Here is a 27392-nt window from a genome sequence, read left to right as displayed (position 1 = left end):
ATTGTGCTTTTCCAAAATAAACCAGTATCATATTTTTTGTACAAGTTAATAAAAAGTTGGTTGACTTTTGCGTGAAGTTTTTGACATATTTTGCAAGGCCCACAGAATATTGTGTTCTATTGCTATAAAAACATGGAACATACCAAAAGAAAGATTAGAGTCTCTTCGTTCATCAGGAAAAAAAGTACATTTGCATGGATTTCCATTTTGCAGCAATTAGCATTAGAATAGAGCTAAGTTTCATCATTATTCACAAACCTGTTGAAAACACTGGGAAAAAGAGCTTGTTGCAACATGGCCCTGGTTGATCTCTTATACTCTGCTGCCATCAGATGGCCATTTTTGTTGTTGTAATAACTATCATTGCTTTAGGCGACCTCTGTCAGAAGTTGCATCAAAGCCTTCTGTGTGCTCTAGCATAAAAAAACATAAAAACTTATAAATATATATATATGTGTGTGTGTACTGTATATATGCATATATGTATGTGTGTGTGTGTGTGTGTGTGTGTGTGTGTATATATGTATATATGTGTGTGTGTATGTATATATATATATATATATATATATATATGTGTGTATATATATTTAGTTAAGACTTTTGCCTCTTGTCTCAATTTTGCCCTTATTTTTTATGAGGTCCAGTTATTCACAAATTTCTCAAAGTATTATGCTAAATGACTCCAATTTTATGATGTGTTTTTGCTGCTAATTGGAGATTTGGTTGCCATTTCACTGTAGCAAATACAGAGGGAATTTTACACTGCAAATGTTCAGTAGTGTGATAATCATGTTACTATTACTGATGTGTAAACCAAAGCATGACTGAGGTTGTTGACCTGCAGTCTGTGTTGGCTGGTGGTGGTGATGGGGGTAGTCCTCAGAAGCTGCCAAAGCCTCTAGAGCTTGTAAGGTGGATACCAATGCATCGTCAAGTTCCTGTGCATGATCTCGGACCGTTCTCGTGGCCACGTTATCAATAAGTGTCACAGGTACGTCCTCCTTAGTATGTTGCTGTTTCACAGTGCTGGCATCTGTCCTGGCACTGGGTGGAGCCTTCCTCCCTCTCTTTGAGTCATCCTCATCAGAGCTGTTGTCTCTGAAGCCAGGTGGTGGGGCGGCAATCGCAGGTTGTGGTGGTTGCAGCTTTTCGCCTCCGTTGGGTGGCTCCTCCTCCTCGTCCTCCTCATTCCCAGGGGGCGGCAGCGCCATGAGATCAACGCCGCCCCCATTTCTGGAAGCGCAACCACTCGAGCAAGTTTTTCCTACGTTTCGACCGCTGCTCACTGCCGTTGACAAATCCTTCCTGTGCCTTTCTTTGCAGGAGTCACAGAAGTACCGTGCGGATTTTTGTGTTTGAGCCAATGTTTGGGCACGGTTTCTGAATCCGGCATTCTCCACTGGTGGTCTCGGTGTCACCACAGCTACCTCCTCTGTACTCTGCTGTGTAGGGTCTGACTTGGTGCGGGGCCGCTCAGTGGCCTCTTGGGAAATAAAGTTCTCATTGATGTCAAGGTCAGCTTCAGGGTGTGCTTGGAGCTCCTGAAACTGTTGTTCTTGAAGGTGGAAATGGCACAGACCTAGATGCTGAGACTCTGCAGGTGCAATGGCCCTTGAAGACCCTGACTCCCTGTGCAAGCTTTCTCTCTCGTCCCCTCTCCGCCCTCCACTTGGTAAGCCGGTTGCCCCAGAACGTGGGTGTGAATGGTGGGAGCTTCTGTAATCTGGGGATAAAATTGTCAGAGCAGTGAAGAGTTTGAGGCATTTAAAATAAGTTTATTTCAAGAAGATCCAGATGGGAAAGCAGAGGCGGACAGCTGATGGTCTCATGGGGAGTATTTGTTATTTCAGAGATGGATGTTGAAAGTTGGAATATTTGGGAGTTTCGAGGGTTAGATTCGGGTGGAATGTGATGGTATGACAATCCTTCTTGTATACAGACTACAGGTAGACACAGCATAAAGCAGTGGATTTGTTCATGCTCCAACAAATGTTTATGAGCACAGCAAAAGGTTGCACGCTAGAATTCTGCAATGTCATGGTTGGCTTGCTGGAAGAGGAATGAGCATCTCATTCTGATGAGCCAAGATGGCGACAGACAGAGTATGGTGCCATGGGATGTTGAATCAACTGTTGTCCATGATTTCAATCGATGAAAATTCAAGCCAACAGATGTCATATACAACAATCAGTAGTATTGTGACATTGTGATTTGTTTGATGTGAGGCAATCCAGTGTAACTTGTGATTTACAATATTTTAGATCATGAATAACATTCTGGGACAAATTTGTGTTTGCAAGAAGCCTTCCAACATACCTGCCTTGGTCAGATGAGACTGACCAGAGATCCTGAAGTAGATGTTCCTTTTGGGGTCTACAAACAGTTTGTAGTAGCCAGAGATGAGACATGCAAAGTTACTGGCATCTGGCCATTCCATGAGTAGCACCAATGGCTGCAAGGAAATGTCAAACAATGAAAGGACTGTGTCATCGTATGAGCAAAACTTGCAAGACTGTGTCATACCTTGCCTTCGTGGATTGACACCTCCACACGAGCCACACCTTGGCTTTCGCGATAGAGCTGGATCTTCGATATCCTACTAAACTCCGTCAGAACTGTCGTCAGGTTGTTTTTCAGGTCAATCACGTGACTGATGCCATGTCGAGGACCCACCAGTAGAGTTGTGGCTGATTGTTTTTCATCCTGGAGGCAAAACCCAGATATTTATTTTACTCAGATATTTTAATTTAGGAAATACCGATAGTTTTTAAACACTGTAGTTCTGCTGTTACTGTATAAAAGGAATCAAAATGTACTACCAGTCCAACCGTACTGAAGAGTATTCCTCCAAAAGGTGGGAGGTCATTGAGGACTCGCAAGTACTGCAGCTTTCCTTGAAGAGGAGGCACCTGTCAAGTAAGGAAAATCATCAGAAAACCTCATGCCCACCAACATAGCCTCATGGTGGCACTGTTACGCCACACATGTGCAGTAGTACAAAGTGCTTATGTAACAGTTGAATCCCAAGCTAATAAGCTTTCTAAAGCTATAGGGTTGGCTCTTATACAGACTGACCAGGCAGACTACAAAGTACAATAGCTTTTTGTTTCTGCCTCTGCTGTGATTTAGTGTAACAGTGCAATATGCCTAGAAAATTGGCAATCAACTCAGAAAAATTAGTGTGAAAAATAGCCGACTATACTAACCGCACTAGAGGGCTTTTGAAGCTTAGTTATTCAACTTTTTTTTCTTCAGTTTTAAAAGCCACAGCAGTGCTCACATTTTTCTTTAACTGTTTCTTCAAAATCATGCAACCAAACAAATATTTCCTGTAGAAAGAAATTCCTATAAACTGATTACAGCAATTTTCAGGTTTTTCCTTAATGCCCCAATATATTGAATATTGTTTGCATCCATACTTCCAGTAACTGAAATAATATACCTCTAATCTCATAAAAATGACACGACGTGCCTTTTAAGGGATTGTTTAGCGCAAGATTGATGTTCATAACAAATACCACAGCTGTCACATTATTATTAAAGCCTCAGTCATGGGCACACACAGAGGGGGAAGTTCATTTCTCATATTTTAGTTATTTATCCTACATGGGTGTGAAGTGAGAATTTCAGGTTTTAGCTTGTTGTTGCCTCAGGTGTAAGACAAGGGTTCTGTGTTATCAGTAGTAGCACCTTGTTGCCTGATGGCGGCGGATGCTGGTAGGTCTTTAACAACTGTGACAGAATCTTGCAAACATTCTTCTCCTTGACCGTTGGGAGCAGAGTAAGCGGAAGAAAAGGCTCCAGACCCCATTCCTTTCTGTGACAGAGAAAAAGTGTTAGGACAACACAAGATAAATAAAAACAAGAACAGTATGACTAAGCAGAACCTCGAGGGGAAGTTACGTGAGAATGTCACTGAGGCTAACTTTCAGCCTCCATCATCAGTCTAATGTATTACAGCCACAGTGGATGATTGCACAAGCTAATTACTTTTCAGGTTGAGGTTTTAAAGAATGAATTAAGAAATTGGTGGTGAAAGTGATGTGTTTCTCATCAAAATGAATGCAATCCATTCATGTAGGCAGATCGGCCTTTAAAACGAGCAAACTTTTCTCGGCTGAATAGTAAATCAGGATAAAAAAAAGAAAGAAGACAATTAACGTTATGGGTATTTAATAATTTTTTTGTGAACTTACTCTACGTGCTTCAGAGAGATCTTCTGATTGGGCCTTGCTGAGGACACAGTGATGTAGATATGGAGAGCGGCCAATCGTAACGTGATGTCAGATTTCCAGTCCATGCCAAAGCGCTCCTTGATTACATCATTGCGATTCTGCGAGGACAAGATATGCGATTCTTAGAACACTACTAATTGCAAACAGCGCCATTAGACCCTGGGACCCTTGTCTGAGTCGTGCCATTAGTTAAAGTGCAACTGCTAAGTGCTAATTGCTAAAACTTCCAAATTGATAATCGTGTTAGATATACCGTAGAGATAAATGCGATTGTGATTGAATGAGGAAATGTCACAGATGACAGTGTAATGTTTGTAAATTGATTAGGGCCAAGCACAATATGTTCTGAAATAGAGCAATATTCATTCAAAGTTTGAGGAAGATCATCTGGAAAAGAATCGTCTTGTTTTAGAAATCAATCTGAATAGCCCTTGCGCCAATCCGTCAACATGAGTGGAAAACGATGCGGTTGACTGAGGATGAACCCTTTCAAACCGTCCATTCAAGGGCAATACAGCTGTTTGAGATATGATTTGACAGCCCTTTGGCAGAGCCTGCTTTGGTTGGGACAGATCTCACACAGCATTTTGATGCTGGATGGCTGCCCATTTGATCCCTCTTAATCCAGTGTGTTACCTGAATGTAGAGGTATTCAAATGCAGCAGGGTCCCGTCTCAGCAGGTCTGCTGGGTCCTTGGGGAAGAAGCAGATGCGAAACAGACACTTCATTCCTTGGAAATAGGTTCTATGCACCACCTACGGAAAGACAGAATAGATCACTCACAAATTTTTGTAGTTGAACATGGGTCGACAACATTAAAATGTTTGTTCAGTCTCTGTAGTCATACAGTGGAACCTTTAAAGTGGAAGTCAACCTTAAACATTTCTTGACAATATGTTATATGAGAGCTCACTAGTCTAAACGTGACATTCTGATTAATATTACGTTTGTGGAATACGAGTTATGAAGCAAAATCCAGCCATTTTTATCCGTCTCAGCGGGCACCCAATTTGCCACCTGCGACATAAAGATGACATCACAGTTGGTCTCAGGTAACAACCAATCACAGCCCAGCTTCAGAAAACAGGTGAGCTGTGAGCAACATTGATGCCATCTTCAGTCGACAGCAAGTGGCAAAATGGCCGCCCCCTGAGATGGATAAAAATGGCTGGATTTTGCTTCATAACTCGTATTCCTATTATATATACATATTATTGTCAATATTTTTGGGGGGGATTGACGTCCCCTTTATCTCATTCACTCCCAGCCATTTTAACTGAAGCAGCTCCCTTCACTCCCGGCTGTTTTACTGGGTTTTGACTGATTTTGCAAGGCCCACAGTATATTGTGTTCAATTGCTATAAAAACATGGAACATACCAAAAGAAAGATTAGAGTCTCTTTTTTCATCAGGAAAATTTATTTCTATCTGTTTCCATTTTTGCAGCAATTAGCATTAGAATATATATAAGTTTCATCGTTATTCACAAATCTCTTTAAAACTGGGGAGAAAACAGCTTGTTGCAACATGGCCCTGGTTGATCTCTTATACTCTGCTGCCACCTGCTGGCCGTTTTTGTAATAACTACAATTGGTTCAACTGTTCTCTTCAGTTCAGATACTGCATCAAAGCCTTCTGTATGCTCTAGCATAAAAAAACAACAACTTATAAATATGTCTTTGGGACACTGGTAATATTTAAAATAGAACGTTTTTGGGAGCAAATAAGTTAAAGATGAAAACACCAAAAGTGTTGCTATTTTTTTTTTATTCTTTAAAGCGTTCAAACCATAATCATGTGTGAAGTCATGACTTCCGAAATGAAAGTCAGTGAGCATCACAAAACAGATCGTTTGACTTTATAGGTTCCACTGTATTCAAATTTCAGTTGTTTTGACACATGTTGTATTTACGTGCGTCAAGGGTTGATTCTCCTGCAGCAGAAGTAACTTTTGACTCTGGTCAAGACCGCCAGCCTCCAGCACAAGGGCAAAATGCTCGATGTAGCGCAGTGAGAGGCGGTCCTGCAGGGAGGAGATCACATCCTGAACGGAAAGCAGTGGAAACCGATTAGACAAAAAAATATTTCAACATAGGAAATATTGCAACAAATACTTTGATGTATGGAGGCAATTTTCACGCTGGTTGCACTGTATTTTTATTCACACCACTTTGTCACAGTGATATCGTAGTGACTTCAGTGTCATATCTGTCATTTTGAGCAATGGAGAGCTTCCTTATATATTCTCCATTCTGTACAGTTAGTACATATTAAATATTTGAGGGTTACGGTCAAACGTTTGCTCTTGGGCAGATTGTTCAAACGGACGATGTTTAGTTTTATTAGATGAGAGATCTTGTAGCACTGACATGTTAATATAGTTTGGCGCTTGCTCTTGTTCTAATCGTGAGTTTTACTGTAGGAATTTGTGTAGGGTTTTCCGTAAAAGATGAAAAAGTTGTCCAATCAACTGGGCCACAAAATTGGATAACTTGTAGCCTGGAATGCTGCAGTGAAGCTTCATCCATGCAACTATGCATTCCGGTGCGCCATTGATTTAATCTGCCCTATTCTTTATTGATCCACTCCTTCCCATTATGCAGAAATTCCATTTAATTACGCTGACAAGGACAGTTTTCATCTCTCCTTTAATGTAAAAGCAGTTTCTGGTTTGCTCCCTTCTCCCCCCGCAATGAGCAGATTCATGGAATCTAACAGAGCCCATTTAATGAGTCTGTTCAGAGATGTCACATTCTTCTTAGGGAATGACACACAGTTTGACTGAATTCATTTAATGCTTTAGGTTCTTAATCACATTTGTGAAAGTTTTAGTTTTGGGAAACGAGAAAGACTCTAAACCAGGAAGGTTCCAATGTTGTCAGCACGTGTGATGAATGGGTTTCAATATAGACTATAAAATAAATTTAGTCAGGTTTCTTCTGCAAAGACTGTTCTTATATTTGCTATAACACTTGAAGGCTCGATCACACTTAAAACAGGAGGGCATTGTATCCTTTGACAGGTTCTTCAAGAATTAAGGATCTTTGTTAGGGTGACGAGACCAGACCTTTAAACGGTTCAGAACCGTTTTGAGCTTTGTGTCCCCCCTGCGGGTTTTGCCAGCCACATTGTTTTGCCCCACTAATATGTAGTTTTTTTGTTTGTTTTTAAGTTGCAAGCCAATTGATTGGGCCATGTGCATGTCAATCACACAGTTGTCATAGCGATCCATACAATAAATCAATTAAAAAGGTATTTAGCTGTTAAATTGCTAGCGGGTGTTTCCGTCATACCGGAACTAGAACTACATCCTGCTTACGTGCCCAAGAATCATGGGAAATGTAGTCCTACTAGCCTAATGCCGCAGTCTCCACTCATGCCCAGCACAAACTGAGCTTTTCTGGCGGCATATTTCCAATGTTACAATGTGGGGCCGACACGAGGTAGCTTCCAATAGCTGCTGGGACCAAGCCAAAAAAGTTTCATAGTGGTGACTGCATTGTCTTATTTACAGCTGTTGAACTGTCAACCAAGATAGATTTAGCATTAGCTAAAATATTTTTTATTTTTTTGTATGTGGGTGATTATGTGTGTGTGTGTGTGTGTGCGTGCGAGTATGTGTGTATTCATTAGTTCACCTAAAACCTATTAAAAAAAATCCCATACCGTTCACCTAAACCGAACACTTCCAGCCAGAGTCGTGAGGCCGTCAGGAGACCCGAGGAAGGACCAAAGCATTAGCTAAAATAATAACACTGGCGATTAATTTTGTCATAAATTTCTGGCAAAAATTTATTGTATCTTTTTCAGCAAAATAGTAGTGTCCTGGTTTGTAATTTTGAAAATCAACAAGTCCTTGAAAAATAACGATAGTATTTGTCGTTTTACCATACACCAAAATACGACCTAGTGTCACGTATTGTTGTTTAGCGACCTCTATGTTAAATAGCGAGAAAACACAAAACTGAGTCTCGAACCCGGATTGTCTGGTCGGGATACTAATGTCTAACTTACTAGGTAACAGTCCAGTAATGACATAAATGTTCTTTTTTTTTTGTGTTGACATATATGTCAATTCGCCATCACGGACTAATGTTTGGAGTTAGGATGAGGCTTTCAGTGATGTACAGTACACGTTACGTCGTTACACAGGACACCTATGGTTGAGATTAAAAAAAGGCACAGTGAGGTTGTAGTGTAGACCGTTAGAAAACATGTAGTCAACATTAAAACAATCACTGGACGTGTTTACATGGGACACTGATGGTTGAGATTAGGCAAAGGCATAGTGAGGTTATAGGCCGACAAAACATGTAGTCAAAAATTAAAACAATCACTGGCCAAATAGCTCAGTCAGACAAACACTCGTCTTCCGACCAGACGGACCGGGTTGGATTTTTGCGCTATTTAACATGGCCGATAGAGGTCCAGTCCAAATTATATTCCATAGCTGTAGTGGTACTTACCCTCACAGTTGTACGGCTATCAAAGGTAAAGGACTTAATCTGCCCATTCTCCAAAAAGACCTTCAGCACATTGGGTATGAGTAGCAAGGAGTCGTCCTTCAGCATTGTCTGCAAGAGGGAGATTATGGTGGTGGGTTGCTCGTGAAATATTTTGCTCACTTGCAATCTCTGTTCGGAAGGAATCCAGCATCTGTTATGGTCAGGATGTCTTCCATGCATAGAAAAGTGCATGATGAAACAGAAGACTTTCACTGCAGACGCGTGTGAGTGGAGGCACAGAGAGGGGAGCCGAGGTTTCTGCTTTTACTCAAAGCACTTGTTTGAAGAAAAGTTATGAAGCACAGTGAAGTCCATTCTTCCTGGAAGGTGATTGGCATCCTCCCTCTGTCTCCTCTTTTTTTTCTTTTCATCTCACTAGAGGGTTTTTAAGGTATGACTCAGTAGTGATTATGCAGCTACGGATGGTAAAGTGTGTGTGCGTCAGACTGTAGGGTGTTTTTAATGAGAGGAAAATAATTCATCTTAAATCTACATGGAAACAAGCCTTTTTAAAGCTCATGTTTTGGTTTGTAAGAAGAAAATCCAAACTTAATGCATGACAGTTTGTAGATTTAATGCAACAATGAATCTGACATCCACAACAGATGCCCAGCAGTCTGTTTTTGGTAAATGCAAGTATTCACTTGGCTTTACCAGCTGTTGTTTTGGGCATCTTCTGTACCCTGCAAATATCTCGGTTAGAGAGGAGGGTGAAAAGTCCCCAAAAATAACCACTGTGCAGTGGAATGGGGCTGAGGAACAAAACATTCAATTATTGTGCTAATCTGGGATCTTTTTTTGTACAGTAGTTTCTCACTGAAATATGCAATATTGACCCCAAAATTCAATGGAGACACTCAATTGAATGCTAATCCAGAAGAATGTTGTGTTGAAATAGGCCTGCTCTCAATTGAGTGTCATTCTCGTTAATGGTTAGGCCGGAGTGTGACGAGAAACATGGCAGCACGCTATTTTACCGCATCTCTCTCCTTCCTTGGCAACTAAGCTCTTAACTTGTCAATAGCATCTTGTGTTCTCATCAGCGGAGGCACGGATTAATCCGCAACTGTCTTGGCTTGAGTTGTTGCAACAATAATAGAAACCTCTTTCCACGTTGTGTAGCGTCGGATCAAATGGTGTCGATTCTCGGGAGAGGCAGACAATTAGTTTAAGTAAGAGAAGAGATCCGGAAAATCTATTTTTTTATTGACAATAATGGTCTCAAGGTGTAATTAAGGAAACTGTGACATTTGCACGATGCTGGTATCGTCAGGTTGGACAAGCTGATAAAAATCAGCTATAATTAAAGTTCGCGTCGCCTGTCTAACAAACTAATACAAAAAATCTCTTAAATCCCATAAGAAACTCAATGCTCTGTGCCCTGTTTAAAAAGTTTACCAAGAACAACAGAGGCTGTAGATGTAGATTTATTAACTTGGCAACATAACACAACATAACAAAACACGATACAGGAGTCACAATACGATACGTATCACGAATACACTGACTGTTCCTGTGCGTTTTGGCCTCTTGGGGGCAGTGTGGTGCCGTACATCGATGGTGCACATACTTAAAGTGAGTGCAGAAGAAAGTTGCGATTGAATTCTATTAAAATAATTTGTTTTTCACACATTGGGAAGAATTTGTGTCTTTGCGTAGTGTTATCTTACCTGTGGGTATGTCTTCCTACAACATTTGTGTGTGAATATTTGTTATTTGAAGGAAAAGCACTCGCAAAGTCGATGCTAACTTCATGTTAGGCTTTTAGCATGAGCGCTAGGCTAGCAATGTTTTTAAAAACGAAGCAGTTAAATATACAGTGGATGTAATTCTTAACATCGTGTGCTTAGTTTTACAGTTAACTCCAACTGCGGTATCATTAAACAGCTTAAAGGATGCTTAGGGACAACAGAATAATACACTACACACTTGCTAGTTGCTAATGCTACACAAGCAAAAATGGTGCATTCAGGGTACTTTCACGCTTCGGTTTTCTTCAATAACGTTTTTAAGGGGAAAATAATTGTCCATTCGGCCCAATTGGCCGATTGTTTTGGCCGATTATAATCGGCGTCCGATTAATTAATGTGAATGTTGAGATATGCTGTCACACCGTCGCAATTAACTGAGGACTATAATGCAGGGTCATTACAGAATTTAATAGCAATCCACAAATGCCACCCCAATATGTCCCCTGATGACATCGACGCTTTAAAGCGAAACGAAAGCCAGTGAGTCCTTGAAGTAATAGGGCACCATCCATTTTGATGTTTGCCTTTTAAATGTGGTGAGCGATGATGGCCAGCAAGAGAATAATCATCCATTTTTGATGCACAAAAGCATCAGTGTGACAATGCTCGTCTCATAGCATTCACACTGTGACATATGACCACAAGACAAATGAGGCCTATGGTGACTTTGAAGTTCGGGTTGCTCATCTGAGAATTTTAAACGGTCTGAAAAGCAATTTATTCACAAGGCTAAACTTCTCACCCAAAAGCTTTCTCTTTGTTACGCAGACAAACACACGCGCGGACACACATTTAGCGAAGAGTGGCTTGAGAGAGGATATTTGCAGATCAAACAAAAGAAATGAGCTGTGGGAGATTGAGGGAAGGGGCAACAATAGGTGTTGGCATGCACAAATCGGAGACGCGGAAACTTACTGAGTCTGGATCACTGATGGACACTTGCTCTGAAAAGCGCACTTTGGGCGGGTTAGTTCGCAGACGGGCCTTTTTGGCTGCACTTATAAAGGCAGATTTTGGTGACTGTGGATATAAGTAAAGAGAGACGACAGAGTGAAGGTCAGTGATTAAAAAGATTTGTTGCTGAATGCAAACACTACAATTACATAATTACCATACAAGTAATCCATAGCCTGCGTATTAGGGCCACGTCTATTTTGTTCTTTTTTTTGGGGGGGGGTTTAATATTCCGAGAAAAAACTCGCAAATATGCTACTTTATGAAGTCGTCGCAAATTCGCAACTTTATAAAGAGGCAAATTTGCGAGAAAAAAGACTCAAAAACATTCGAGAACTACACCTAGTGTAATACTCAGACGCTTGTGCCAATACTTTTCGATCAGGTTTTCAAATAAGGAGATAGTAATTGCTTTAGCAGAAATTAACCATATGATGTTTGAAGTGTTGGGTACGGCCAGCGACAAAGACGCCTCGCTTTGCGAAGGTCCACTCCCTGAGGATCAAACATTTAAGTTAATTTGTTAAAATAAATATTTACTTGTAAATGTATGTTTCCAGAATTATTATTTACACATTTATACATTTTGGTATTTTTTTTTGTACAAGTGGTTAAGTTGATGTGTCGAATCTGCTGCTCTCCGTCATTCACTTTCATTTACCTTAAGTACGCTAGCTTCTGATTGGTTAGTGATAGTCAGCTGATAGGGGATCAGGATGTGTTGTCGCTCTGTCTGCCGTGTATGACGAGTAAAGTTTAAATTAAGAAAGAATCTGTCTCCATCCTGCCTTTTCATTTTTCAGACAGTGTCCAATTAACCACCGACAAATCTTCACATTAGACTCTAGCTACGCTAGTATTTGTCGTAAGTTTCTGAGTTTTTTTCTTGCAAATTTTCCACTTTATAAACTCGCAAAGATTTTTTTTTTCTCACAAGTGACTTTATAAAGTGGCAAATTTGTGAGTTTTTTCTCAGAATAAAAAAAATCTACGCGGCCCTAATTTTATTTATCGTAATATTTTTGGACATGTTTAAATATTTTCTTGTTTTGTACCAAAAAGATAAATGATCGTTTGAATAATTGTAATTTCAACTATTACCCAAATAATCCTTATTAATATTTTTTTTCATAATCAAACAGCCTTAAAATAAAACTAATTACAAACCCATCAACATTTTTGACCTCGTCATATTACCAGTTCTAAATGTGCCGTTTATTTAGCAAATTACATTCCTCCATGATGGATGGACGCTTTTAATGAATGACCTGAAGCTTTTTCACGGAGCGTTACCAGGAGAGAAATTACCAGTACTCTAATAATTAAGCGCCAAATGTGTGGGCGTGCATGTTAAGACGCGCGTGAAAAGAAGTGATGAGCGCAAGGTACTTGAACGCACCTGATGAGGCTGCAGCACAGTGAGAACAATAGTGTCTTTACAGCGTCTACGGGGAGACAACAGAGTAGAGTATGTTAGGTAACGCCATGTGCAGCGATGAGTGTTTGGAGAGCTTCGCCACTTTCTATCTGCCATTTCCTCTCTGACTGACTCGTCCACCATTTTGTGCTCATGCGGTCACGTATCAGTCACAGTAAGAAGAAGCATTGCAGGCCACCCTCTTTCATTTATCTCCGTTCCCTTGTTTTCACTTTTCACTTGGCCTCACAATTAATCCCCCTGGTCCTAAAGACTCCCCCACCCTCCCTCCTGGGACAGTAAAGGATGCTACCTTACAAGGTCTATGACTCTCTCTCGGGGCGCGTCGCTCACCGTCTCCTCGTTAATGGCCAAGATCTGATCTCCGGGGAGAAGCTTACCAAAGGAAGGTCCGTCTGCGGACACACAACCGGCATACCAAGTTTAACACTTCAATTTAAGCCAATTCACTCTTTTTATTACTGGCTTTCATTTTCTACCATTCGCACTCAACTAACCAGCAGAGACGGAGCGTACGATGACGGGCCTCTGGCTGCCGGCAATGAAGCCAAAGCCTTGAGTCGGGTGCCGCTGGATGGTGATTTGTCTAGCTGTGGCAGGACTTAGGGTACCACTGTCCATACCATCTTGGCTCTCCTCTAACATTGCAGAGCTAAACACACATAACACACAGTGGGATATTTTATTAGATATCCTTCACAATTTCTACTTAGACGGACTCAAATTCAGTCGTCTTGTATTATTTGACTTGGCCCGGTCCTCACATCATCGCGATTTGTTTGGCCTACCAGACACAACCCACCCACTGTAACTGAGGTTGAGACCAGCATTGGGGCACTTGGACAGCTTCATTTTGGGGGCACTGGCCAGCAGGCAAACCTTCACCAGCTGCTTGAAAGGCAGAAGCGTGTACCACTACTGGATGCTACCACCCTTTCTATCTTGCTTTCATCATAAGAAAAGGAATATGAATATTTGCTTAGGTAACACTGGGGACACATTTTTTTTGTTGTGTTTGTGTCTGACAGCTTTGTTTGACTAATGTTTGGGTGCGGAATCCAAAACTCATATATGTTTTTGAGCTATAGTGTCCCTGTTTTCTTAAAAAACATTAAATAAATGTGTATTTACAGTATGTAAATAAAACACTAAGAAAGAATAGTTAGATGCTATGAAAAAAACAACAACAAAAAACAGCTAAATGAAATAGAACATTTAACGGTATGCCCATGGTTACAAGTTTAAGAGCAAACCCAGCAGTAATCCTCTTAATTGCTAGTTTGCAGATACTGATAGTACTGACCTAGTACTGATAGTACTACTTGCCACGTAGCTATAGATGAATGAAATCACAATCATAGCTTCTTACTACAGTCTTTCTACAGCTAATCCAATTGTAATCTGATTTTACTACAGTCTTTCTACAGCTAATCCAATTGTAATCAGATTTTACTACAGTCTTTCTACAGCCAGTCCAATTGTAATCAGGTTTTACTACAGTCTTTCTATAGCTAATCCAATTGTAATCAGATTTTACTACAGTCTTTCTACAGCTAATCCAATTGTAATCTGATTTTACTACAGTCTTTCTACAGCTAATCCAATTGTAATATGATTTTACTACAGTCTTTCTACAGCTAATCCAATTGTAATTATATTTTACTACAGTCTTTCTACAGCTAATCCAATTGTAATCAGATTTTACTACAGTCTTTCTATAGCTAATCCAATTGTAATCAGATTTTACTACAGTCTTTCTATAGCTAATCCAATTGTAATCAGATTTTACTACAGTCTTTCTATAGCTAATCCAATTGTAATCAGATTTTACTACAGTCTTTCTACAGCTAATCCAATTGTAATTATATTTTACTACAGTCTTTCTACAGCTAATCCAATTGTAATAAGATTTTACTACAGTCTTTCTATAGCTAATCCAATTGTAATCTGATTTTACTACAGTCTTTCTACAGCTAATCCAATTGTAATTATATTTTACTACAGTCTTTCTACAGCTAATCCAATTGTAATAAGATTTTACTACAGTCTTTCTACAGCTAATCCAATTGTAATCAGATTTTACTACAGTCTTTCTACAGCTAATCCAATTGTAATTATATTTTACTACAGTCTTTCTACAGCTAATCCAATTGTAATCAGATTTTACTACAGTCCTTCTATAGCTAATCCAATTGTAATTATATTTTACTACAGTCTTTCTATAGCTAATCCAATCATAATCAGATTTTACTACAGTTTTTTTACACCTAATCCAATTGTAATAAGATCTTCTTGCTACAGTCTGTGTACTACTTGTACTACTACTACTTGTAGTAAATCCATTTGTAATCAGCTCATACATTCTTTCTACAGATGATCAATTGAATTTTGCTTATCTGGAAGGTAATCTGTGGAGAAAAAACTTCAAATAGTTTTTTTTTTCAAATAGTTTCCCAGTGTAATTTCTATTTGCGATTGTTTAGTGAGCCTTCAAGGAACCCCGACGATCCTGCAGTATGTCATGCTTTGCAGGGAAAATACACTAATACAGTAATAACGGAATACCTGTCACAGGCGTATGTGTGTCCATCCTGGACCTCGGCCATCCCCTGAGCGGAGGGAGCAGCATAGGACAGGTTTGCACTTCAAAGGCCACAATCTTTTTTTCAAAATCATTCACCTGTAGAATAGACGGGAGAGAACATAGACATGAAAAATAAATAATAAATACAGAAACAATTATATATATATATTTATATATGTAGGTAATTTTATTAATTTAATAAATTAATAAATTACGCATTTAATTATTCCATGACACCTTTAATTATTGGTTTATTTAATTCCATATTTAATTAATAAATTACACATTAAATGATTTCATGACACATTTATTTAATTATTTAAAATTAAATTTGGCACTTTTGGTCCTCCATAGACATGCGGCGAACGAATATATCTCTAAATCAGGTTTTGCCTGACCGCACAAGGTTAGAGTAAAAATGTTCGGATTTCTCTTTGATAACACGTGATTAAAGCATCTGACGGATGAGACCTGCCTTAAAAACAGCTCTTATCAAGGACGTAAGACGAGAGAATGCAAATAAAGTCTTTCACACACAATCAACCGATATCTCCGCCGCTGTTGTGAAGCGCCCCGCTCCCTTTTACAGATGCCTGCGTGGGAGGAAGTAAGAGCGAGAGTACAGTTAGACTGCGGGGAGTGCGTACGTGCCACTGGATTGTCTACGGCAGGGAACGTCACAAACAAAGTGACGGAAATATGTAAGCGTTTTAGCATCTGTGACATTAATGCTTTCAAATGGGAGAAGAAAAAGACCATGTCAAGATTGCTCCGAGTTCTTATGCATGGATGCAAGAGCAAATGCTTTTGTGAGTGCCACAGGCGGACAACAAACTGTCAGTAACTGGAGGCTGAGTCCTTTGGTCAATAGTTTATTGATTTGAATTCTTGTCACTTGTAGTTTGTGCTAACAGTGGATTGCGAGGGACACGGCTCATCTCCAGATCCGGTGGTGCATAACTGATCTCGACCTTGTGTCTCACAAGAGACCATTTATCTTTGATCAATTTATTTTTAATCCCATGATGAAAAAATCCATTACCCGTTGTGGGATTTGAAGTAAAAACTGTAATTAGATAATAAACTATTCGACATTCATCTGTCGGTATCCGAGGTGAACAGCGGTGACGAATGTTGCCGTCCCAGCTGCTACTGCCGCGGAAAAATGATAATTTTGTTCGACAATGATTACTGCCCCCTCATCTATTATCCACCGTCTATTATTACGTCCTCAGGTACTTGACACCCCTCCTTGAGCCATCCCTTTACTATGGTGGAGGGGTTTGTGCGTTTCAAGGATCCTAGGATGCAGTCTGGGGCTTTATGCCCCTGGCCTGGTCACCCATGACAAAACAGGTTCTAGGTGATGGGCCAGACAAAGCACGGCTCAAAACACCCCTTACGATAAGTCAGAAATTTGCATCCTGTTATCCCTTGCCTGGACGCAGGTCACCCGGGCCCCCCTTTGGGGGCCAGGCCAGGCCTTCACCCATGGGTCCTGGCCGGTCACAGCCCAAAGAGGCAGTGTGGGTCCCCCTTGGACTCACCACCTGTGGAAGGGGCCAAAGGGGTCAGGTGCTGTGTGAGCTAAACGCGGGAACCTTGCCTATCCCTGATCCCCAGCTACAGAAGCTAGATCTTGGAAGATGGATGCATCTCTGGTGAGGTCTTCCGAGCATGGCCAACTGGGAGGAGGTCCCGGGGAGGACCCAGGACACGCTGGAGTGAATATGTCACTTGGCTGGCCTGGGAGTACCTTGGGATCCCTTTTTGTAGGAGCTGGATGAAGTGGCTGGGGAGAGGGAAGTCTGGTCTTCCTTGCTGAAACTGCTGCCCCCGCGACCCGACCTCGGATAAGCGAGGGTTAATGAGTGGATGGATGAGGTCCTTGAAAGTGCAAGTCTACCTACATTTCTTTGTTCCTTTCTTTCTGCCCCTTTAATGAGTTTTAATTGCTATCTGCTTTCCTGTCCAGGTTCTGGAAGGACTCCCATCTGGCGGGTCTTCAAGGAGTGGCCAAGGATGACTCACTAATCAGGTGTGTGTGAGACTGTCACTGTGAATGTCAGTAGCATCTTGACTGAAAACTCGGACGGATAAAACTATGTTTGGGACTTCTGGACCTTATTAGGCCTCTTTGAGAACTCTTGACAGTTACTGCTATGGGAACAAGAAGCCATTGAGGGTGGGGAGTCTTCTCCCAGACCTGCTATCACTTTTCAAAGGCGTCCCTCAGGGTTCTATACTTGGTCCAAATGTTTTCACTGTTTATATCAACAATAGAACTCATGCTATTCATAACTCTCTATTCGTGAATTGTCGTTAGTGGGAAAAACCTAGCAAGGCGCCACGGCAATTGTCGTCAACTACGTTTTATTAACTCATTCACTCCCAGCCATTTTCACTGAAGCAACCCCCTTTGTTCCCGGCTGTTTTACTGGATTTTGACTGATTTTGCAAGGCCCACAGAATATTGTGTTCTATTGCTATAAAAACATGGAACCTACAAAAAGAAAGATGGGGAAATCAGCTTGTTTGTCAACATGATCCTGGTTGATCTCTTATACTCTGCTGCCACCTGATGGCCGTTTTTGTAATTAATACCATTGCTTCACCTTTTCTCTGGAGTTCAGAGTTTGCATCAAAGTCTTCTGTATGCTATAGCATTAAAAACTAAACAAAAACGTAAAATACGTCTTTGGGACACTTAAAACATTTAAAATAGAATATATTTATATATATACGTTTTTGGGAGCAAATGAGTTAATGAAATGGGCAGCAGGTGAGATTTGGTGTCTCATTGGAATGCAGAAACTCAAAATTCGATTGTCACAAGCAGCTTGTGATAGGTTAAAGTGTTTGTCACGTTAAATATACTACAATGGGTGTCACAAAATGTGACAGAAATGATGATAAAGAGCTTGTTTTTTGCCATTTTTTGGTGCAAAATAGACGATTTGAGTGAAACCAACCCACACTCTAAAAACAGTTGGGTTAAAAAGTAACCCAATTATGGATCAAAAATGGACCGATCCACTTTATGGGTCAATTTTATACAAAATGACCCAAGTAAAGAATCTGACCAATATTTATGAGTTGTTTTACGCTGAAAGACGCAATTCTTGACTTAAAGTTAAATCGGGTTAAATCGACCCAAGTAGAGGATCGGCCCATTTTTTACCCATCGTTGGGTTATTTTTGAGTCTTTCACCTATAAAACACGATTCTGTGAGGCTTGAAAGATGCTCCAAATTGGCTGGCACTCACTGGATTCTTTCTTCTTTTTTTTTTAATGGCTGGTATTGAAAGTGTTAATACTTCTACAGAACCCCTGTTCTTAAATCTAAATCTTCTTGTTACCAATCTTCTTGTTGTTGCCTGGCAAGGGCCTTCCTTTATAAAACCCCTTGGGGTGCCCAGGCAAGACCCTGACAGACAGATAAATTGAGATATCTACGACAAACATTTTTAGAGCTTTTTACCGAAGCAGAAATGAAAAGACATCACTTTGTGGTTTATAAACATCTTACATGCAAATGCAAATTCCTGACTTGACTTTTGAGAAGAAGCGAGAGAGCGATGAAGGTCGCCAAGGGACGCTGAGGCAAACATATCTACGCGCCAATAGCAGCATTGCGCAAATGCCAAAAGGGAGGACACCGAGGAACTCTGTCAAGAAATGATCCCCAAGGGCATCAGCAGGTCTGCCCGTTGCTATGACGACAGCTCTCGGCGCAGCTCGTTGAAGCTGGTGGGTGGATGAGAATAGCGATGTGGTGGCGGCATCTTAGAGAGAGCTCCCCAGCTGCTTTGCCGTCCCACGTAGCAGCCGTGGCCACATTTCAGAGTCAACTTCAGGCACAGGGGTCAGAGCACCTGGTGCACACGCTGCCCCCTAGTGTTCCAGACTGCAACTGTTCCCCATGGCCTCTGGGTCAGGTAACAATGAATGACCTTCTCTCACCGTTCTTCCAGGCTTGACAATTTTATCATCATTAGTTTGTGGGGGCATTACAAAAAAAAATAAACAAATATATAAATAAATAAAAATAACAGCAGTGCAGAATATGTCATGGGCAACCGTGACCAGGTGACACCGAAGGCCAAATTAATCAGTTGATCAGTTTGCGAGGATGGTAATTGATCTGATTTGCAAAGCAACAATAATACAATAAGTTGCACATTATACTTTATGCATGGTGAAGGTATTTGCTAAAAATAACTTCCCCCCGGTGGCCACTAGCGGTGCAACAATTAATCGACAACTAATCGATGTTAGGTCTTTTAAAATTGGCAAAAATATGCCTTTTTTTTTGCAGATTTTTCTTCTTCTTTCTTTTTTTTTTTTTTACACATTAACATATTACAAAGAAAATTACATTCCCCACAATGTTTTTTTTTTTTGCCATTTTTTTAAATGATTTTTTTTTTCTCTGTTGTAAAACAAATACTAAATGACAAAGTATTGTAAAACAATCTAATGGTCTGCCTGGACAGTATTTCATATATTTATTGCTGTAAATGTCAAAGGACCCCCCCATTAATTAATTAATTAATTAAGAAATAATTAATTAATTAATTAAGTAATTAAGTATTTGCCGATTAATCAGTTATCGGAATTTGTTAAGAATTCTTCAAGTTGTTTTGTTTGCGATGTTCACTTATCTTATTTTCAAACGTATGCTTTTAATTTGAAAGGCCGCGCCGTATTTCCGCTTCCTGTTTTCGGTCATCCGTTCATCATTCAGTTGGTAGCTTGTGGTCGTAGATGACGAAGTGTGCGTCCATTCTGATTCGTTCCAATTCTAATTCATGCTGATACGTTCTTATGTGTGTTTGGTAAGAAAATATGAGTCTTTATGTATCTTATATGTTCGTTTTGGCTGCTGTTTGCACTTATTAGCAGTAGTTGATAGCTAACTGCTAGAGTGTGTGTGTGACTGTTAGTAACTTGCTATTATGAGTAACTTTAAATGTAATTGTTTTCTTTCCTTTATTTCTCCAGATACTGTAAATCTGCACATGCAAATAAGTCTGCATTTAGAGTTGTTGTTGGTTAATCCATCCTAAATAACCATTTCAGAGGTGGAATCTTCAACAATTTTATTCTGCCAAATATTGTAATTAGCAACAGCCTGAAAAAAATCCTTAGCAGTTGGGGCCAAATAATTTTTTTATTTTTTATTTTTAATCCAGATGAAACAAGATTAACAGATTAATCAAACAAATCATTCGATGATCAAAATAATCATTAGTTGCTGGACAACACATTGCACAATAGATATCATTGAGTCTATAGATACACACCTGCAGCAAACACAACAATTTTATGCTTATTAGAGTCGCAACTTGCCATTTTCACATAACTGCAGTTGAACTGCAAATTTACCCCAAAAAATAAAAATAAAAAAATCCCCAAATATCTGTGAAAAACTGATAAAATAATGTCAAACTTTGATCATCGGAGCTTGCTGTGGATCAAAATTGCATCATTAAATGGAGGGTAACCACCCATAGCTGCTGGTGCTTTTATGGCAATTGAGCGGGCTCTAAAATGAGGCACTATTGTTGCCATTATGAATACAAATAGCAGAAAGCGGCAGTGGTCCTATTGTGACGGAAATAAGAATTTGAGCCACTGTTGACACTCGGTGGAAGTAGCAGTCACAATTACCATTTTAATGGAAAAGGCACCCTTGAATTGTAGTAATATGGAATGAATCTTGTCAAATTCATTAGTAAGGTGTAAGTAGTGTCATTACAAACTGTAAGCAATTAGGGCAACACGATTTTCTTTGATGTTGGTGAGGACTTGGTCAAGCTCCCCAGATTTAATTTCTTGATCTGGAATACATCCAGGCAGACAGTAACCTCAATTACGTTGCTAGACTGAGCAGTAATGACGGGGGGGGGGGGGGATTGCGGTTGGGGGGTGTACGCACGAACAATTCACAGCGGAGGGGCGATACTGATGAGACGGTAATTTCCCCCAGGAGTGCTACCAACGACATCACAAATGAAGCAAACTTTTCTTTAAATGTCACAAAACTGTGCATAGAGGAGTGTGAAGGAGTATTTGCTTCCTTCCCGATTCCTGATTATTTTGCATATGAACGATTTGAGAATCATCAAATTAAAGGACAAATGAGAAAGAAATGAATTGAACATCAAATGGTGAGGCAGACGTGCTCACCATTAGGACACTGTGCTGTTCAAATTGAACGAAATAATAGTAAAGTTCTACTTCTAATAGTAATTAATGTAAGTAATAGAATAATTAATTTTTACGGATAATTGATTATCAAAACAATTGCTGATTATTTTTGAGAATCGATTAAGCGCTTCAGAGATCAACATTTTTGTGTATTTTCTGACATGTTGAGGACCAAAGTAGTAAATGAATTTTTTAATTTACATTTGTGAATTTTCTGCACTGTCCATTTGAAAAAACTGTTTTCCAATTAATCGATTGAAAACTTAATATTCAACAGATTATTCGATTAAAATAATAGCCCAAATACATTTTAGTAGGGCTGCAAATGATGATTATTTTAATAATCATTTAATCGCTCAATTATTTTGTTGATTAATCGGATTATCAATTAATTGACAAAATAATCAATAGATTACTCAATTAAAATAATAGCCCTAATTCATTTTAGTAGGGATGCAAATAATGATTGTTTTAATAATTAAAAAAAAAAACTGTTTCCATTTCCATCCCTTTATTTAAAAAAATAGGGCATTATTTCAAATTGAGAGTGCCCGTGTTGCATATCATTGTGTTCCATCCGTTCACAAAGAAGTCCTCCGCGGGCCATAACAAAAGGTTGCCAACATTTTGCATCATGGACAAAATCCCAGAATCTGCAAAAATCCTTTTAACATGATGAAAGAGGATATGCGTTTTTATCTCGCGGTAAAATGAGCCGATCACACATCAGGCCTCCCGCACCCCAAAAATAATAACTGACTGGCTTCAGTTTTACACACTCTATATAATTACATACGTTTTGTCATGTTGACACACTCAAAAACAAAATTGATTCCCAGCGAGGTAAATGTTGAGAGTTTTAATGAGCGTCTTTGTCTGATGATTTGTCAAACAATTGGCTTTGTTTTCGTATTTTCCGATCATTGTGTTGCACAACAAGTTGTCATATCAGATCGCATTACTTGTGATGTGACATGCAAATAATTTTCTGTTTACAAAGACTCTCCTGCTCTGATTTTGACTTTCATTGAGACACTGTCATGTAAACATTGTGTTGTGATAACCAAAACCCACATAATAATGAGACCGTAACAAGTTGACGCAAACAACACATTACTAAGGGAGAAATGAAAGCTTTGGCATTGTTAGGACTCTGTTTTGGGTTGGGATCGTGGGGTTATTATGTTGTTATGGTTTTGTATTATGTCACTTATGATGAGGATGTGTTCATCACTCTTATTTTGTAGTTGCTATACAGTTGGTATGTCCCTTGTGATGTTTTCAGTTGCTATGTAGTGGCTATGTTCCTTATGGCGATCAAGTTGCTATGCTGCAGTAATAGTCACTGCTATTTTCTCTAGTCACTCTTATTTTGCAGTTGCAATTCAGTTTCTATGTCCCTTATGATGATGTTGTAATTTGCTATGCAGTTTCTTTGTTCCTTGTGATGATGAAGTTGTTAGTTGCTATGCTCCTGTAATAGTCACTCTTATTTTGACTAGTCACTCTTATTTTTGTAGTTCATATACAGTTGCTATGTCCCTTGTGATGTTATCAGTTGCTATGCAGTCGCTATGTTCCTTACGATTATTAAGTTGTCAGTTGCTATGCTCACATAATAGTCACTCTTATTTTGCAGTGGCTATGTTCCTTATGGCAATCAAGTTGCTAGTTGCTATGCTGCAGTGATAGTCACTCTTATTTTCTCTAGTCACTCTTATTTTGCAGTTGCAATACAGTTTCTATGTCAAATATGATGATGTTATCCTTTTCTATGTAGTCAGTATGTTCCTTATCATGATGACGTTGTCAGTTGCTATGCCCCTGTAATAGTCACTCTTGTTTTGTCATATGGGCCTTTATTCTTTGGTCTTGCCCTAGCTGGAGTTTGTAAGTGAAACTTTTGTCAGTAGGTTTAGGTCCAAGGAGAAAGGTAACAGGCTTTGGAGTAGACATAAATTCTCCAGAATAGAGTTTACAACCTTAGGGACAACACCAGCACTAGTGCGCAATACCCCCCCCCCCCCCCCACCAACAAATTCCATTAGGTGTCCTATGCAAACAAAGAAAACAATGACCCTGTAATTTACTGGACTGTGAATGTTGTTAAAGCAGCTCATCCTGTCGCGATGACCTCAAATGAACTTCTGGCAAAAACACTTCTCCTTTCTCTTAGTCACCTTGTTTTGTTAGCTGAAGGTGAATGAATAGTGGTGATAGTGGGCAGAGTGTCATGCCACATCCTTAGTAAAAACTGGAGAGTAAACAGGTCGCGAAAAGTATCCCCACCTTCAGAATCCCTTGATTTCTTTCATTTCCTTTTCCTTTTGGTGCAGCAAACACCTTGCCAAATACTTTTATCTCTGCAGTATTGTGTACAGGGCCGGACTGGAACTCATTTTCAGCCCTGGAGTTTCAGGGCTCGGACCGGCCCACTTTAGTTTAGTGGATGCTCTTTATTTACGGGCTGATCATGTGTGGGCTGCGATTTTGAAACAATGTGTGGGCTCCTGCCTGCCGATTCGCGGCCCAAAATATAGGACGGCCCACCTGGAATTGTCCCGCCAGTCCCGGCTTGATTGTGTATATTCTGCTTTATAGATTAATGGGCCACTAACCATTCAGACTTTCCACTTAAATGTGTGTTTAATTTTTATTTTAAATACACTAACTAATTTCACTTCCACAGCCCGTTACACACAGATAGCAAGCGATTATATACATTAGTTATCAGTTGTAGCAACAGCATGGACGGACTGTGAACAAAATTCGGTCCTGTAGAATATTCACATAATTTGTAAAATATTGGTATTCGTTGTTCGTTCTCAGTTGCTATGCAGTTACTATGCTCTTTGTGATGAAGTGGCTATTCCCATTGTGATGATGAAGTTGTCAGTTGCTCTGCTCATTGTGATGGTGAAGTTGTCAGTTGCTACGGCCCTTGTGATTATGAAGTTGTCAGTTGCTATGCCCTTTGTAACGATGAAGTTGTAAGTTACTATGCAGTCACTGTGTCCTTTATGGTGTCGTTGTCAGTTGTTATGCGGTGGCTATGGCCTTTGTGATGATGAAGTTGTCAGTTGCTATGGCCCGTGTGATGATGAGGTTGTCAGTTGCTATGCCCTTTGTGATGGTGAAGTCATCAGTTGCTATGCAGCTGCTATGTCCTTTGTGATGACGTTATCAGTTGCTATGCAGTGGCTATGGCCCTTGTGATGATGAAGTTGGGAGTTGCTATGCCCCTTGTGATGATGACGTTGGCAGGAGCTATGCAGTTTCTATGGCCCTTGTAATAATGTTGTCAGTTGCTATGCAGTTGCTATGTCCCTTGTGATTAAGTTGTCAGTTGCTTTGCAGTTGATATGCCCCTTGTGATGATGTTGTCATTTGCTATGCAGTTGCTATGTCCCTTGTCATGATGTTGTCATTTGCTATGCAGTTGCCATGCCCCTTGTGATGATGAAGTTGTCAGTTGCTATGGAGTTATGTATAATATACTGTATGCATAAAACTGACTTAAATGTAAAAAAAAAATGCTGTTTTTATTTACCCAAATACTTCAAAAAGGGTCATTTTAGAGCTGTAATTTTAATACTGCGATATTTTTGCTCATGGTTAACACACCATCAGAATTTAATGGTGGGCCCATGCTCACACGCCACCATCATCTGGATCTGGCAGGGTACAACCCAACTAGCCCCGGTTCAGTATAATCACAGAAGCATATCTCACTATGTTCTGAGGTGCAAGTGCTATGATAATATTTCTGGTTTGATCTACAAGGAAGATGATGGCACCATCTGTTCCCTGACTATAGATGAAAGGCCGGTGGTCTACCTGACCAAAATGTCGATAGATTGCACTTGACTTATCTGTCAATGCCCCGGGTCTTTTCTCCCCTGCATTATTAATGTGATCATTACGCTACATGATCTTAAGCACAACACTAAAGTGAAGATCTGTCCCTCTATAGCAACGTAACCGCTCTAATGGAGTGCTGCTATCTTGGCACACATCAAGTGGTTATTGTGGTAAGAGTCAAGATTTAGAGCGCCCTTTACCTGCTCAACTCGACTCTCCACATATTTCGCCACTCTTGACATTAAATGCCTGAATGTGCTGTTCGCTCATTGTCCAATGTTTAGGGAACAAATTAATGACAGGAAGAGTGGAACTGCCAATGTTTGACTGGTGAGTAAATTCGATCGTATTTAAATACATTCTGTGCTACGTTTGTAGCATTTAGCCTGCAAGTGAACATATTTGTGAGTATGTATTTAAATATGTTCGAACACACTCACAAATACATTTGAACGTACTCATCAGTCAAAAATGATTAATTCACAGATTGACGCTTCCGTACACATCAGATTTTGTTTTAATCACTTTTTAATTTGACTATCAAGCAAATGTTTGAGTTTTTCGCTATTGCGCTTCTCTACAGTTTAAGACTGGACTGTTAAAAAGTGCTAAAGCACAGTATGTTCCCTCGCACGAATACTGTATATCACCTTTTGTAATCATGTAGCTAATATTAATTAATTTGCTCCCAAAAACGTTTTTATACGTTTTTTATTATGTTTTTTTTTGGGGGGGGGGGGGGTGCTGAAGCACACAGAAGGCTTTGATGCAGCCTCTGAACTAAAGAGAATGGTTGAAGCAATGGTAGTTATTACAAAAAAACGGCCAGCAGGTGGCAGCAGAATATAAGAGATCAACCAGGGCCATGTTGCAAAAAGCTCTTTCCCCCACTGTTTTAAACAAATTTGTGAATAATGATGAAACTTAGCTACATTCTAATGCTAATTGCTGCAAAACGTTAACAGATACAAATATACTTATTTTCCTGATAAAATAAGAGATTTTAATCTTTCTTTTGGTAGGTTCTGTTTTTATAGCAATAGAGCAGAATATTCTGTGGGCCTTGCAAAATTCAGTCAAAATCCAGTAAAACAGCTGGGAGCAAAGGGGGTTGCTTCAGTGAAAATGGCTGGGAGTGATTGAGTTAATTGATTCACGTGTTAAATTTGTCACTTTTTACAGCATTCAATCAGATTCATCACCAGATTAAAAACGGGAGCGGAGTTTGTTATCATTAAGACTTCATCATCTTTAATTATCAGTCACATAGCAATCTGCAAAGTCCGCATATTTCTTATTAAAAAAAAAAAGCACTGTTAGCAAAAACTTCATTAGCACGTGTGCACGTGACTCCACTGCAGAGGTTTCATCAGTGACCGTAATCTTATTCCCAATATCTGCCATGTGCTGTTTTTTTTCCCCCCCTGATCCACATGTTTGATCTAGTAAGTCTTGTGTCGAGCTGAGACCAGGGCAGCGCTGGGGTTCGGTTGTTACTGTTGTTGCAGCAAGCAAAAAAGTCCTGACATCAATTTGTGTTGGCTCGGCCCTTTCGGATACTCCCAAAAAAACGTTAAGGATTTAAAAGTGGATCGATGGATTGTGTGTGTTTTTATAGTCCCGTAGCAGCAGGCGTGGCTGGCACCCGAGCTGTACATTCACATAGCGGACCCAATAGCTCTTCGCAGATAAAATATTCCACCGTCGAGATGGCTCAACATAAACAAGTGAGGACAAACAGATGTTCGGCTCCCTTGCAGGTTGTTGAGGAGGATTTTTGTTGATGAGGTGTCTTGGGTGACAAAATGCAGCCCATCCGTGTAATATAGATTTCCAATTTATACGCAGC

General features: G+C 39.9%; 2 protein-coding genes across 9 annotated transcripts in view; one reads left to right on the top strand and one right to left on the bottom strand.

Moving 5' to 3' along the window:
- The window catches only part of LOC144058763 (uncharacterized), a 184568-nt gene that overhangs the window by 5673 nt on the left and 151503 nt on the right, over positions 1 to 27392 (top strand). For all 4 annotated transcript variants that reach the window (XM_077577270.1, XM_077577268.1, XM_077577269.1 and 1 more), the window contains exon 2: positions 17444 to 17506. The gene's annotated coding sequence lies outside the window, so the exon portion shown is untranslated. The remainder of the gene's footprint in view (positions 1 to 17443; positions 17507 to 27392) is intronic.
- Positions 1 to 27392, bottom strand: part of frmpd3 (FERM and PDZ domain containing 3) — an 89830-nt gene that overhangs the window by 4188 nt on the left and 58250 nt on the right. For 2 of the 5 annotated variants that reach the window (XM_077577254.1, XM_077577255.1), the window contains 14 exons: positions 15450 to 15564; positions 13382 to 13536; positions 13177 to 13279; positions 12846 to 12891; positions 11408 to 11512; positions 8703 to 8810; positions 6149 to 6280; positions 4872 to 4991; positions 4197 to 4333; positions 3691 to 3817; positions 2820 to 2909; positions 2524 to 2703; positions 2317 to 2452; positions 839 to 1723 (listed from right to left, as the gene is read on the bottom strand). In XM_077577254.1, coding sequence (XP_077433380.1) covers positions 839 to 1723; positions 2317 to 2452; positions 2524 to 2703; positions 2820 to 2909; positions 3691 to 3817; positions 4197 to 4333; positions 4872 to 4991; positions 6149 to 6280; positions 8703 to 8810; positions 11408 to 11512; positions 12846 to 12891; positions 13177 to 13279; positions 13382 to 13536; positions 15450 to 15490 — 2365 coding nt within the window. In that variant the 5' untranslated portion in view covers positions 15491 to 15564. Of the gene's footprint in view, positions 1 to 838; positions 1724 to 2316; positions 2453 to 2523; positions 2704 to 2819; positions 2910 to 3690; positions 3818 to 4196; positions 4334 to 4871; positions 4992 to 6148; positions 6281 to 8702; positions 8811 to 11407; positions 11513 to 12845; positions 12892 to 13176; positions 13280 to 13381; positions 13537 to 15449; positions 15565 to 27392 lie in introns of those variants that run through there. The other 3 variants (XM_077577258.1, XM_077577257.1, XM_077577256.1) reach the window with 3 other exon arrangements.

This window comes from Vanacampus margaritifer, chromosome 10 (genome assembly GCF_051991255.1).
Source record: "Vanacampus margaritifer isolate UIUO_Vmar chromosome 10, RoL_Vmar_1.0, whole genome shotgun sequence".
NCBI lineage: Eukaryota > Metazoa > Chordata > Actinopteri > Syngnathiformes > Syngnathidae > Vanacampus > Vanacampus margaritifer.
The sequence above is the reverse complement of the archived record's forward strand: the minus strand, read 5'-3'. Positions and strand labels throughout refer to the sequence as shown.